The sequence below is a fragment of the Mus musculus genome, chromosome 5 (genome assembly GCF_000001635.26).
Source record: "Mus musculus strain C57BL/6J chromosome 5, GRCm38.p6 C57BL/6J".
In the NCBI taxonomy this organism is placed as follows: Eukaryota; Metazoa; Chordata; class Mammalia; order Rodentia; family Muridae; genus Mus; species Mus musculus.
In genome coordinates, this window is record NC_000071.6 from 134,096,396 (window position 1) to 134,110,287 (window position 13,892).

The 13,892-nt window shown below is 51.3% G+C and overlaps 1 protein-coding gene and 1 long non-coding RNA gene across 2 annotated transcripts in view; one reads left to right on the forward strand and one right to left on the reverse strand.

Moving 5' to 3' along the window:
- Positions 1–2,016: 2,016 nt before the first annotated feature.
- Positions 2,017–3,246, reverse strand: Gm15627 (predicted gene 15627). The gene is made up of 2 exons (NR_166664.1): positions 2,731–3,246; positions 2,017–2,370 (listed from the first exon to the last, which is right to left on the reverse strand). It is a non-coding gene; the product is annotated as a predicted gene 15627 (long non-coding RNA).
- Positions 3,247–3,352: 106 nt separating this feature from the next.
- The window catches only part of Castor2 (cytosolic arginine sensor for mTORC1 subunit 2), a 42,035-nt gene continuing 31,495 nt past the window's right edge, over positions 3,353–13,892 (forward strand). The window contains exon 1 of the mRNA NM_030719.3: positions 3,353–3,756. Coding sequence (NP_109644.2) covers positions 3,644–3,756 — 113 coding nt within the window. The 5' untranslated portion in view covers positions 3,353–3,643. The remainder of the gene's footprint in view (positions 3,757–13,892) is intronic.

A 13,892-nucleotide genomic window follows, 5' to 3' on the forward strand; every position in this document is an offset into this window, starting at 1 on the left:
CAGTTCCTCTGAAAGAGCAGCCAGTGCTCTTAACCACTGAGACATCTCACCAACCCTTGAACTCTTTATGTAGCTGAGGATGGATGACCTTGAACTCCTGACTTGACTCTTGAACTCTTGACTCTCTGCCTTCCAAATACTGGGATTATAAATACGTGCCACCAAGCTGGCCTCCTGGACACATTCCTATCTGAGCCTTCTGGACCTTAGAGTTCATTGCAAAGGCATGTGAATGTATGTTTCTTAGATATTGAACAAATGACCTTCCCTGATGCTGTTGCTAACAGAGAGAATACAGCAGAGAACACCAAAAGTACTGTCTTTTAGATCTTTATTATGTTTACTTAAAAAGAGCAAGTGTGTGAGTGTGTGTGTGTGTGTGTGTGTGTGTGTGTGTGTACATATGGAAGTTGTGGTGCTTTGAATATGCTTGGTCCAGGGAGTGACACTATTAGGAGAGGAGGCCTTGTTGGAGTAGGTGTGTTACTGTGGGTGTGGGCTTTAAGATCCTCATCCTAGCTCCGTGGAAGGCAGTCTTCTCCTAGCAGACTTCAGATGAAGATGTAGAACTTTCAGCTCCTCCTGCACCATGCCTGCCTGGATGCTGCCATAACACTGCCTTGATGATACTGGACTGAACCTCTGAACCTGTAGGCAGCCCCAATTAAATGTTGTCCTTTATAAGAGTTGCCTTGGTCACGGTGTCTCTCCACGGCAATGGAAACCCTGACCAAGGCAGAAACAATCAGACAACTTTAGGGAGTTGGTTATCGCTTTACACCAAGTGGGTCACGGAGCTTGAACTCAGAGCATCCAGCTTGACAGCAAGCACCTTTACCTGCTGAGCCAGCTCACCAGCCCCCAAAATAATTGCTGTATGGAACAGAGATTTTTTTTGAGGAAGGGGAAACAGACAAGCCTTCTATTTTATTCATTTGATTAAGTTAGTAGTGGATGTTTTGAGACAAATCCTCACTCTGTAGCTAAAGTTTGCCTTGAATTCACTACATAGCCCAAGCTAGTCTCCAACTGACAATAATCCTCCTGCATCAACCTCCCAGCAGTGAATTTAAATGTATGCCATCATGCCCAATATTTTATTGTATTTATTTACAGTGCTGAGCAAGCACTCTACCACTGGCTAAATTCCCAGCTTGAAACAGTTTCTGCATGGTCTGTCAGGTGTGGTAGAGGCACACCCTCAATCCAAGAACTTGGGAGGTAGGAGCAGGAAAATCAAGAGTTCGGGTCTAACTTGGGCTACAGGAAAACCAGTATCCAAATTTTCAGAAAACAAAAAATAAGGACTGGATGGATGCCTTGGTGGCTAAGAGAGGACCTGAGTTCAGTTCTCAGCAGCCATGACAAGGAACTCATGACCATCTGTCATTCCAGATCCCTGGGATCTAATACCTTCTTCTGGCCTTCTAGGGCACACATATTCCCAACACAGACACAACATATACACACAGAGACACAGAAACACAAATAAAAATAAAAACAAATTTTTAGAGTAAATAAAAGTTAGTGTAGCTCAATGGTTAAGAGCATTGGCTGCTCTTCCAGAGGATCTGGGGTAAAATTCCCAGCACTCACAGAGTAGCTCATAATCACCTGTAACTAACTCCAGTTCAAGAGGGTCTGACACTGTCTTCTGAGTGCCCTGGGCACCAAGCATGCTTGTGACACACACATTCATACATACATACATACATGCATACATACATACAGGGAAAACACCTATATACACAAAATTATGGGGTTTTTTTCTATTAAGTTTTTAGTTAAAAGTAAAGAAAAAGAAGGCTGGGAGTACTTGAGTGTTAAGACTGTCTGCCTACTATGTACAAAGCTCTGGGTTCCATCCCCACCACAGCATAAACCAGATGTGGCTCTGTACAGGCAACCGAAATGGAGGCGAAAAGATCAGAAGTTCAAGGTTATCTTCAACTATAGATAGACTTGATGAAGGATAACATGAGATAAACGAGACTCTGTCTCAAAACAAAAGAAAAATAGAGCTATCAGTTATTTATTGAAATTACGTGTGTGCACGCATGTACAAATCAGAGGAACAACCTGCAGGGTTCCATTCTCTCCTTCCAAGGTCCAGAAGATCGAACTCAGGTCAGCAAACTTGGCAGCGTCTTTACCCACTGAGCCATCTCGAAGGCCCAATCTTTAACTACATTAAAAGACATAGTGAGAATTCTGGGTTTCACGCCCTTTAGTGGGTATGAGGCAGCACAATAAGCCCCCATCTGATAGAAGGGAACTGAGAATATGAGATTGACAGGCAGGATTTTCTCCCCGAAGAGTTCCCTGTTCGCCTCGTCAGGTAGACTTGACCCACCACAACGTCAAAGCACTCTGCCAAAGGGCAAAAGCACTAGTCAGTAACTTTAACCTAGAGGATTTCAAAACCTAGTCAGCCATGAAAGGGAGAGGGGCGGGAGGGGCGGGCAGAATATTTGCTAAACAGGTCCCCCATACAGCACTCAAGCCTGGGGTTAGAAACACTAAGGATAACTCTCATTCAGATTCAGTTCCGCTCTCCACCTCACCCCGGTAACCCCCTCCCGCTCCCCCTTACCCCTCCACCCTCCCAGATCCACAGTTACTTCAGCAGCTTTGCACCCATGATCCCGGAGACCCGGGTCCTGGTTCCCGTGCCTGCCTTATCTCTATCCTCCCTCACATTTTCCGCAGCAACAAAGCCAAACACAGTACCGTGGGGGCTTTCACGCTTCTGTGCGTTTGGACACGGTGTTCCTTCTGCCTGGAAGGCCGCGCAGCTCTCCCTCTGAGCGCCCCCCTCCCCCTGCCTGCGTGCTCTCATTCAGCCCCCAGCACCCTTTTCCAAGGAAGCCGGCACCCTTCTCTATCTAACCCAACTCTTCTTTTGCTTTCCTTCCCTGAACGACAATCACCGATTCCTCTAAATCTCTCCTCTGGCAGGATCAGGCCTTTTCCAACGCTGGAGTTGCTTGTTGAGGAAAGGGGTTCTCGATTGACACCCCAAAGAAAGTACCTAATCCTGAGTTTGAGCGATTAAAGAGCATGCATCTAAGCTTAAATCCGCTCCAAATTCCCTATATGTCCCATCGGGTTCCTCTGTGTCCCTGGGGAACCCCGAAATCTTGCATTCCCAGGGCACCGTGGCGCAGCAGCCCAGCCCCCCTGGCTTGACATCAGCAAGCTGGAGTAGTCCGGGGGGTTGGGGGGAGGGCCGCGTAAAAGCGCGCGCGCGGACTACAAATCCCGATTGGCATTGCGTGGCCTCCCGGCTGGCGCCTGCGCATCACGGGCCCGGCGTTTGAGTGGCAAGTTGTTTGTTACAGCGAACACCAGCTGCTGCTGCGCCGGGCGCCGCGCTCAGCCGGGCGCTGTTTGCTTGTCCACCCCGTAGCTTGCTGCACCCCGCAGGTCCTCCCCAGGCCTCCTTTTTTTGCAACTTGCCAAGCTTCCTTTTTCTGGCTCGAGTACGAATCAACCCGGCATCGAGCTCCGGGCCCCCTTCCCTGGGCCGGTTGCCCCACGGCTTGGGGCGCACAGGGGGCGGGGGCCGCGGCTCGTCCCCGTCCCCCCCCCCCCAACTCGGGCCACCGCGGATGATCCGCCGTGGAGGAGCCCTGGGCGGACGATGGAACTGCACATTCTGGAACACCGGCTGCAAGTTGCCAGCGTCGCCAAGGAGAGTATCCCGCTCTTCACCTACGGCCTCATCAAACTTGCCTTCCTGTCTTCCAAGACCAGGTGAGAGAAAGAGAGTAAGGGGCGAGGGGATGGCTGACGGGGGGGGGGGGTGTCGGGGGGGGCTCATGGTACCAGCCCCGGGACAGACAAAGAGGCGCACCCCGGGGGGACGCAGTGCAAAACAACTTCATCCCCCCCTAATCTCTGCCATTCTCCTGCATCGGACAAAGCCACCCCTGTGCTCTCTAGTGGGGGTCCCCTCCACCCAGAAGCCCCCACCCCACTGCGCCTCCAACTGCTGCCACCAACACCCAACACCCCCCCCTCCCGTCTCAGTCCCTTCCCCGAGATCCCGAGTAACCTCCCTAAATGGCCTCTATGATGCATCCGTGAATGAATGAATGAACGAATGAATGAATGAAAAACAGGTGTGGGGATCTGGAGGAGGAAATTTACAAACTAAACACGCCCCATCCCCCCATCCATCCACCACCACCACCACCACCACTACCCTCCTCCCAGTTGGGCCGGCCCCCCTGTAGCCATTGGCAAGCGGGGAGGGATGGCGCTGAGGTCGGTCTACCCCAGAACAGAAATATCATAAAATCATTAGTAGATGTTTATCTCCAGGTGCCTGCGAGGGGAGAAGAGGTGCAGGCAGCGGGGGAGGGGCAGCAGGGCCAGGGTCGCTGATTTCTTTTCTCTTTGGGGGTCCAGCGAAGTGGGGGGGGGGGGGGATTTTGAACCATGGAAGGGGAGGAGCAGACGTGTTGATGGATCTGCCTGGAACCTGGGCTTGGATGTTCCAGGGGGAGAAAAATAGTGGAAGGCCTTGGGAGGTAAGAAGAAAAAGAAGAAAAAAAATATTTTTTTTTAATCTTAGATTTTTTTTTTTTCCCGTTGCTGGATGTGTTTGACTTCATAAACTCCTGTTAGATTAGTCAGACTACCTTTTCTTTTCATTGCCCATTTCCCCTTATGCAGTGGGAATTGGAGCAAGCTACCATTGACTCAAACCCCTTACCATTCACTTACCATTATGATGGGTCTGGTTTGGGGGGAGGGGGGGAGGGGGATTTAAAGCGAGGATGCTCTTACCTCCTTGCCAAAGGAATGGATACGTTATGGGTCAAGATTAAGTTAAATGAACAGCAAACACAGACCCCTCCCTCCTTCCCCTGCCTTGCTGTCTTGTCTCCTACCAGTTGGGCTCAGGGGGAAGGGCCTGTTAAAAGTTCTTGCCTTAGGGATCTGACTTGGACAGGGCTATTTCTGAGCTTGGTCAGGGCTATTGTTTAGCAGATGAAGCCAGCTAGGTAGCTTTGCCAGTGTTTACTTTCTTCTCTGAGAGCTGTCATATCTGCGGGGACCAGAGGTTTGGAGTCCTTACCTCCCTTGTCCGAGGAGCCCCTTGCTCCTTGGATGGCCCCAGGTAAATCATTAAACAGGTCATTTGAAAACAAAGCTAACAGCTCAGGTTCTGAGCACGCTTCCCTCCCCACCCCCCAAGTGCAAGAAGCCCCTCTGTCACCACCTTCTAATCCTGTATCCACTCGCTCGCTCTCTGCCCACTCTCCAGGCAATCCCCAGGACTCAGAAGCTGGAGGTACCAGATTGCCAACCTCTGGCCTCAACAGCCCCTGACAACCTCCTGGTTCCTCCTTTCTTTCTCAGGCTGGAGAAAAGAGGGCTTTTAGGGGAACTTTTCATTTTTTTTCTTTCTCTTTTTAGAAAGACAAGAGAAAGGCTGGCTCTGTCTGTTCCCTGTGCCTTGGTGAAGGGTCTGGCCTTTTTGTGTGTGTATGAGCATCCCTCATATGTCACTCCCAGGGTCCAAGTTGAAGGTCTCAAATTGAGGCCCAGAGACAAGCTCATACTGGCCTACCTGACCACAGAAACACCTTGTGCCCTTGTAGGGTTGGTACCCCTCCTCCCTTCCAAGATAGGCCCAAGTGACCGGTCCAGTTGCAAGATGACTCAGAGGTCAAAGGTCACCTCCTTGTCTTCAGACGCTAACTCTAGAAACTGCTGAGTATAGTTGCTCTGAGAACTGACAAGCTGCTGCACTTATGCACTCTGAGCCCAGGCGTGGCTTCGTGCTGGAATCAGCCCCAGTGGCCCAAGCCAGCTCACTGTCCGTGTGTGTGTGTGTGTGTGTGTGTGTGTGTGTGTGTGTGTGTGTGTCTGTGTGTGTGTGTGTGTGTGTGTCTGTGTGTGTCTGTGCCCCAGTGGCCCAAGCCAGCTCACTGTCCGTGTGTGTGTGTGTGTGTGTGTGTGTGTGTGTGTGTGTCTGTGTGTGTGTGTGTGTCTGTGTGTGTCTGTGTGTGTGTGTCTGTGTGTGTCTGTGTGTCTGTGAAATGGACATAGCACAGCCAGGACCCACTGAATGAGTGGGTCATTCAAAGCATATTTAAAGCCAGCTATGTCTCTAAAGGAGTGTTGGTGTGCGGCTATTAAGTTATTTACAGCAGCAAGCCCTGCACAGAGTAATTCTTGACTCTCTCCCCTCCACTGTGGTCCAGGTTCTTATTAGCACTGACCTTCCCCCCAATGGTGACTCCCTGGAACATCCACTGCCTGTTGAAACTGTTTCTACAGGGCCAGGCCCCTGCTGTGGCGTTGCGGGGGGGGGGGGGGGGGGCTTTTGGGGAACCTGGATCCAGAATCTTTGTCTTGAGCCATCTCCCTAAGTAGAGACACTAGTAACAGCCCTTCGCCTGCTTTCTCTTCCCTCTTCACATCTGTACGTTCATCTCTTCCTGGAATGTCCCCTACACCCCTGTCAGTTCCACTTCAGCCCTCAAGATTAGTGACGTCACCCCGAAGCCTCCCCAAGCACTCCCCTGCCTCCACCCTCCTCACAGACTTAGTCACTTCCTCTCTCTCTCTCAATCTCTCTCTCTCTCTCTCCCAGGTGTCTCCTTGGGGTGAAGCAGGTAGATCATGGGGCAGAGAATGGTGCTAGAAGACACTCGGTCGCTACCTGGATGCTGCTGACCCCAGTGTAGACACAGGCTACCCTATGTAGAGAGAGATATACCCCTCCCTGTGCAGAGCTAGGCACCCAGTCCCGGGAAGGAAAGACACAATCATAGTTTAAAAAGCTGAAGTCAAGAAACATGGTCCAGCAGGATAGAAAAAAGGAAGGCCAAGCCTGGAGAGGTGGCTCAGCAGTTAAGGCTGCTTGCTGCCCTTGCGGGGGAGGACCTAGTTTGTCTCCCCGCACGCAGGCCAGGTGGCTCACAACCTCCAGTACCTCCAGCTTCAAGAGACCTAGTGACCTCTTCTGACCTCTGCAAGTATCGGCACTAATGTGCATACACGTATCTAAACATATATGCATAATTTTTAATAAAGAAAGCAAACAAAAGAGCGGTTAGGGCAGCCTGGCAGCCCACCTGGAGGAGGAGGCTTTATATTATATGCAGTATCTTAGTAGGAATTAGGCAGGAAGGGGGATCAAGTCTACAAGTACAGGCCTATATCCTAGTGTATTAAGGGAATGACAACTCAGTGACATAGCTTTTACAGAGAAGGCACTTGGGGCTCAGGGATTAATTTGCTCAAGGTCATGAGATCAGGGACCGAGCCCAAGATGTGAGTTTACATCTCTGTGGATTAAGCTCTGTTTTTGCCAGCACAGGTTGCAAAGGAGGCCCATAGTCAGGAGTGCCAGCAGCCTTTCTGCTTGCAGTGTGCTGTTCAGAAAGAGTCAAGAGCACAAGATCAAACCACTGACCTTCATGCGTTCTCTTGCACCCTCTTTCTTTTTTGCAGCACTGAGGATTGGTCTCAGGCCTCCTGCATACACAGCAAGTGCATTCTACCACTGAGTGCCCCCAGCCCCCCACTGGGGGATTCTAGGCAGGGGCTCTACCACTGAGCCACGCCCCCAGCCCCTTACTGGGGGATTCTAGGCAGGTGTTCTACCACTGAGCCACACCCCCAGCCCCTCACTGGGGGATTCTAGGCAGGTGCTATACCACTGAGCCACGCCCCCCGCCCCTCACTAGAGGATTCTAGGCAGGGGCTCTACCACTGAGCCACGCCCCCAGCCCCTCACTGGGAGATTCTAGGCAGGTGCTCTACCACTGAGCCACGCCCCCAGCCCCTCACTGGGGGATTCTAGGCAGGGGTTCTACCACTGAGCCACGCCCCCCGCCCCTCACTAGAGGATTCTAGGCAGGGGCTCTACCACTGAGCCACGCCCCCAGCCCCTCACTAGAGGATTCTAGGCAGGGGCTCTACCACTGAGCCACGCCCCTAGCCCCTCACTGGAGGATTCTAGGCAGGTGCTCTACCACTGAGCCACGCCCCCAGCCTCTCACTAGAGGATTCTAGGCAGGGGCTCTACCACTGAGCCACGCCCCCAGCCCCTCACTGGGAGATTCTAGGCAGGTGCTCTACCACTGAGCCACGCCCCCAGCCCCTCACTGGGGGATTCTAGGCAGGTGCTCTACCACTGAGCCACGCCCCCAGCCTCTCACTAGAGGATTCTAGGCAGGGGCTCTACCACTGAGCCACGCCCCCAGCCCCTCACTGGGAGATTCTAGGCAGGTGCTCTACCACTGAGCCACGCCCCCAGCCCCTCACTGGGAGATTCTAGGCAGGTGCTCTACCACTGAGCCACGCCCCCAGCCCCTCCCTGGGGGATTCTAGGCTGGTGCTCTATCACTGAGTTATACCTCTGGCCTTTTTCAGTTTTTGTTTTGATACATAGCCTTACTAAGTTGCCCAGGCTGACCTTGAATTCACTCTGTAGCCAAGACAAGCCTTGAACTCGGGATTTTTCCATCTCATCGTCCCAGTGCCTGGGATACCCCATCCAGCTTCTTCATTTTCATTGATTCTCTGTCATATTCTAAATCTCTCCTCTTGTCCCTCCTCCCCTCCATATTCCCTCTCTCTGTGTGTCTCTGTCTCTCTCTTTCTGTCTCTGTCTCTGTCTCTCTCTCTCTGTCTCTCTCCCACCCCCCTCTGCCCCTCACCCCCTTTTTCCTGGAACTCATTGTATAGCCTAGGCTGACCTCAAACTTGGGATAACTGCCCTTTTCCATCCTTTAAGTACTGGGAGTGAACTTCCACCCCTGGCTTAAGCTGTATGGTGCACCTAGGTTTTTTTCCTCTTAGTCTCCACAGCTCCGTTTCTTGACCTCTTCGCAGCATATGGATAAATCAAGGGTCTCTTTTTAGACCTGGGGAGATGGCTCCGTTGGTAAAGCACCTGTGTGTAAGCATGACTAAGTCGGGATCCCCAGTACTTAAATTTAAACAAAAAAAAAACAAACAAAAAAATGGAAAATGGACTGGAGGCTTGAGAGGCGGCTCAGTGGTAAAGAATACATGCTACTCTTGCAGAGAACCCAAGTTCGGCTCCCAGCACCACATTAAGTGGTTCCTAAGCACTTGTAATGCCTGCTCCGGGAGATCTCATACCACTGCTGACCTGCAGTCATGTATGTACACACACATGCACGCGCGCGGGCACGATAAAAAATAAAACTTTTAAAGGGGGCAGGGGAGGCAGTGAACGTCAGGGTTAGCAGACACTCTGACTCAGAAAAGGGGAGGGGTGGGGAGGACAAAGAGGAGGGTGGGAAGCAAACAGAGGAGGATAGCCCAGCGTCAACCTTTGGTCTCCATGTGAGCATACACACATGTGTACATGTGTGTGCACGCATACATGCCCCCATATGTACACATGAAAATCAGTTCTGTATACAGTATGGTATGGGAAGGAGAAGGTGTGTCAGCTAACTTTTGACAAAGCTGTGACAAAATGCCTGACCAAAGAGCTTGACAGAGGAAGTCTGCTTTGACTCACAGTGTGACAGTCATCCATCACGGCAGGCAGGCGCGCGCACACACACACACACACACACACGCACAGAGGGTGGGGGGAGGCACGGGCAGCAATCATCACCGAACACATCGCTAATACTTCTCACATCCTGGCAGACCAGGAAGCAGAGGACAAACAGGAAGTAGGAGCCCAGCTATTATTATAAGCTTCCAGGCCTGCCCACAGTGACTCACTTCTTCCAGTGAGGCTCCATACCCTAAAGGTTCTTTGACCTCCCAAAACAGTGCCATGAGTTCTCTCCAAAGGGCCAAGTGTTCAAGCCTCCAGAGGACATCTTACAACCAAATCTTAAGGGATAGTGGGGATGTGAGAGTGCTCTGGGATGGAGGGATGGAGAAAAAGCTCAGTTATTGAGAGCGCATTCTGTTCTAAAGGACCAAAGTTCAATTCCAAGTGGGTGGCTCACAACCACCTATAACTCCAGACCCAGGGGATCTGACGCCCTCTTCTGGCCGCTACAGGTACCTACACTCACATGTTCATACCCACATGAGTACACAGAGTATTTTAAAAAATATGATAAACAGAATATGGCAGGAGCAGAACTGAGAAGCAGTGACCCATGGTTCTCAACCTTCCTAATGCTGCAGCCGTTTAATGCAGTTCCTCATGTTGTGGTGACCCCCACAACCATAAAATTGCCTCAGGGTGTGTTGACCCCCCCCCCCCATCACACAGTTAATTTCATTGCTACTTCATAGCTGTAGTTTTGCTGCTGTTATGACTCATAATGTAAATATCTGATATATAGAACGTCGGGTTGTGACACCCACCCACCCACCCACCTTGCAGTGGGGTCCCAACCCATAGGTTGAAAACCACTGCCATGAGGAAGGAATGTTTAAGATCGAACCTAAGGAAGTAGGTAGAATTGATGAGGGATAAGGTGTAAAAAGAGAAGGCTCCGTATGAGGAGGAGGAGGAGGAAGAGGAGGAAGATAAGAGAGGATAATGAGGCTTGAAAATGACAGTGGCACATTACATATATGTTTGAAATTGTCAAGAGAATAAAGAGAAAAGCTTTAGGCTGGGCCTGATGGTGTAAGCCAGTCATTCAAATACACAGGCAGCAGGAGGATCACAAAGTTCAAGGCCTGCTTGAGCTACAAAAAGAGTTTAGCAGGACCCTGGCCAACTTCATATGACCCTGTCTGAAAATGAAGAGGTTTAAAAAAAGAGGATAAGGGTGTAGCTCCGCAGTAGAGCCCCTGCCTAAAATCTAACAGGTGGGGCCGTGGCTCAGTGGTAGAGCCCCTGCATAGAGTCCTCCAATGAGGGACTGGGGGCGTGGCTCAGTGGTAGAGCCCCTGCATAGAGTCCTCCAATGAGGGGCTGGGGGCGTGGCTCACTGGTAGAGCCCCTGCATAGAGTCCTCCAATGAGGGGGCTGGGGGCGTGGCTCAGTGGTAGAGCCCCTGCATAGAGTCCTCCAATGAGGGACTGGGGGCGTGGCTCAGTGGTAGAGCCTGCATAGAGTCCTCCAATGAGGGGCTGGGGGCGTGGCTCAGTGGTAGAGCCCCTGCCTAGAATCTCCCAGGGAGGGGCTGGGGGTGTAGCTTAGTGGGAGAGCCCCTGCCTAGAATCCCCCAGGGAGGGGGCTGGGGGTCATGGCTTAACATCACTCTGAAAGGGTTACAACCCTAGGGCCACCAAAAATAAAAATAAATAAAATAAACGCTAGGAGCTGGGCTGTTCAGTATCATTTAATGCAATTATATGATGATGTCATCAGGACCTTTCTTTCGCTACCTTTCTGACTGGCCATCTTTAGGATAATACAGGATACCCTGTGGAGTGGCTGAGTGAGCTTTATTACACACTGTGAGGAACCCAGCTAGAGCCAGCATTGTGGCTTCCAACAGTTTTCCTCTAACAAAATATACAGGCCTGCTCTCCGCTAAGCCTTGCCAGACCTCCTTACCTTATTGATTGGTGCTGAGTCACGTGACTATGCATGCGCGCCCCCACCACCACCATTAGTACTCACCCCTTTAAGGTAGGAAACGTTTCTAGCCTAGAGAGGCAGAGGATTCTTTGGCTGATATGCACATCTAGGTGATAGAAGATGACCACATGTGGGGAGGTTTGGGGACATACAGCATGTGAGTCCCCTGACCATGACACTACAGCCGGTCTGCCTCACTTGCCTCCATGCTCTATGGAGGAGCCTCTTGATAGCCAATGCCACAACTGTAAGGCAACATGCTGTTGCTTTTGTGTCTGTGTGGCTGTCTAGTGTATGCTGGTGTATACGTGTAGGTACTGTACCAGAGCCGCGCGCTCAGCCCCTCACTGGGGGATCCTAGACAGGGGCTCTGCCACTGAGCCACGCCCCCAGCCCCTCACTGGAGGATTCTAGGCAGGTGCTCTGCCACTGAGCCACGCCCCCAGCCCCTCACTGGAGGATTCTAGGCAGGTGCTCTACCACTGAGCCACACCCCCAGCCCCTCACTAGAAGATTCTAGGCAGGTGCTCTATCACTGAGCCATGCCCCCAGCCCCTCACTAGAGGATTCTAGGCAGGGGCTCTACCACTGAGCCACGCCCCCAGCCCCTCACTGGGGAATTCTAGGCAGGTGCTCTGCCACTGAGCCACGCCCCCAGCCCCTCACTGGAGAATTCTAGGCAGGTGCTCTACCACTGAGCCACGCCCCCAGCCCCTCCCTGGGGGATTCTAGGCAAGCCTGCTATCACTGAGGCACACCCTTATACCCACTTTGGGGGAATAGTAGACAGACCTAATACCCCTAAGGCACTCCCTCAGCCCTCGCTAGAGGATTCTAGGCAGGTGCTCTACCATGGTGGCACATGCCTGTTGTCCCAGTAGTTAGAAGCTAGAGGTCCACATCCAGTACCTTCCTCTCTTGCTCTCTACCTTATTTTTGAGGCATGGTTTCTTACTGAACCTAAAGTTCCCCAGTTGTGCTAGTCTGGCTGGCCAGTGATCCTAGGGATCTCTCTCTAGCCTCCCAGATCTGAGCTCACAGGCATGCACCGCCACATGTGGCTTTTGACCTATGGGCAGGGAATTTGAACTCAAAGTTTGCATGGCAAGCACTTTATGATCCCAGTCTATTGCTACCTTTAAGTGCCAACCTTAGAAATCACATTTCTTACCAGGCATGGTGGCACGGGCCTGGCATACCAGGGATTGGCAAACTGAAACAAAAGAGGAGCGTGAACTTGAGTCCAACCTGTGCTACAAAAACAAAACAAAAGCCCACTTCATTTGAATGCCCCATAGCTATGGGAAACCCCAGAACTGCCCCCTGGATTGGGCATACATTTAAGGTCTCTGGTTCATACTGCCCTCGGCTGAGTCCTGGCATTACTGCTATATTGAGGTCTTGCCAACAAACTGTGGTGGACACCATTGACTAGAGAAGCATGCATGGTACTGGGCAGTGGTCGCACAAGCCTTTAATCCTAGCACCCAGGAGACAGAGGCAGGTGGATCTCTGTGAGTTCCAGCGAAGCCATGGCTACACAGAGAAACCCTGGCGCTGGGGGAACAGGGGGCACATTATGGGAGAAAAGCTTAAAACTATACAAAATATTACTAGATCTTTATCACTTTCCTCAGTGCGGCGAGCTGAGGCTACTGCCTTGGTACATTTAGGGAAAGATGGGCTAGCCCCAGGTCCCACATAAAAATATCCAGGAGTGGTGATGTGCAGTTGAGATCCCAGCACTAGGGAGGCAGGAACAGGTGGATCCCAGAGCTCACTGACCAGGATCTGAGTTCAAATCCCTATCATCCATGTAAAAAGCTACACACGACTCCACGCAACATATTGCACACATAAGAAAGCAGTTTAAGAGTGATTACTGCTCTTGTAGAGGACCTGGGTTCAGTTCCCAGCACCTACCTGGCAACTCACAACAGCCTGTAACTTCAGTTCTAGGACACCATCTTCTGACCTCTGCAGGTTCCTACAGGTTTCTGACCACCCAGGAACACAAGCATCAAATAAACACATAACTGTTCTTTTTTTAAAAAAGAGATAAACAAGGAAGATGGTTTCTAAGTAACAATGCCCAAGGTATGTACACACGCACACACACACACACACACACACACACACACACACACACACGGAGCCTGGTTCCCTTTTAACATCACAGAGAGAATAGGTCAACAGGTGCTGGCTAATGCCAGTCTGCATATACAGAGCCAATTCCTTATGCATCCAGTTCTGTTGTGATTCGAGGCAATGTTAAGCGCAGATCCTGCCTCTACCTTTGGAAGTCATTGGTCATTGAAGTGGGACATCCACGATTTCCTATGGCTTAAGAGCTGCAAACAGGTCAGGCTTGCTGGAGGAGGCAACTCCA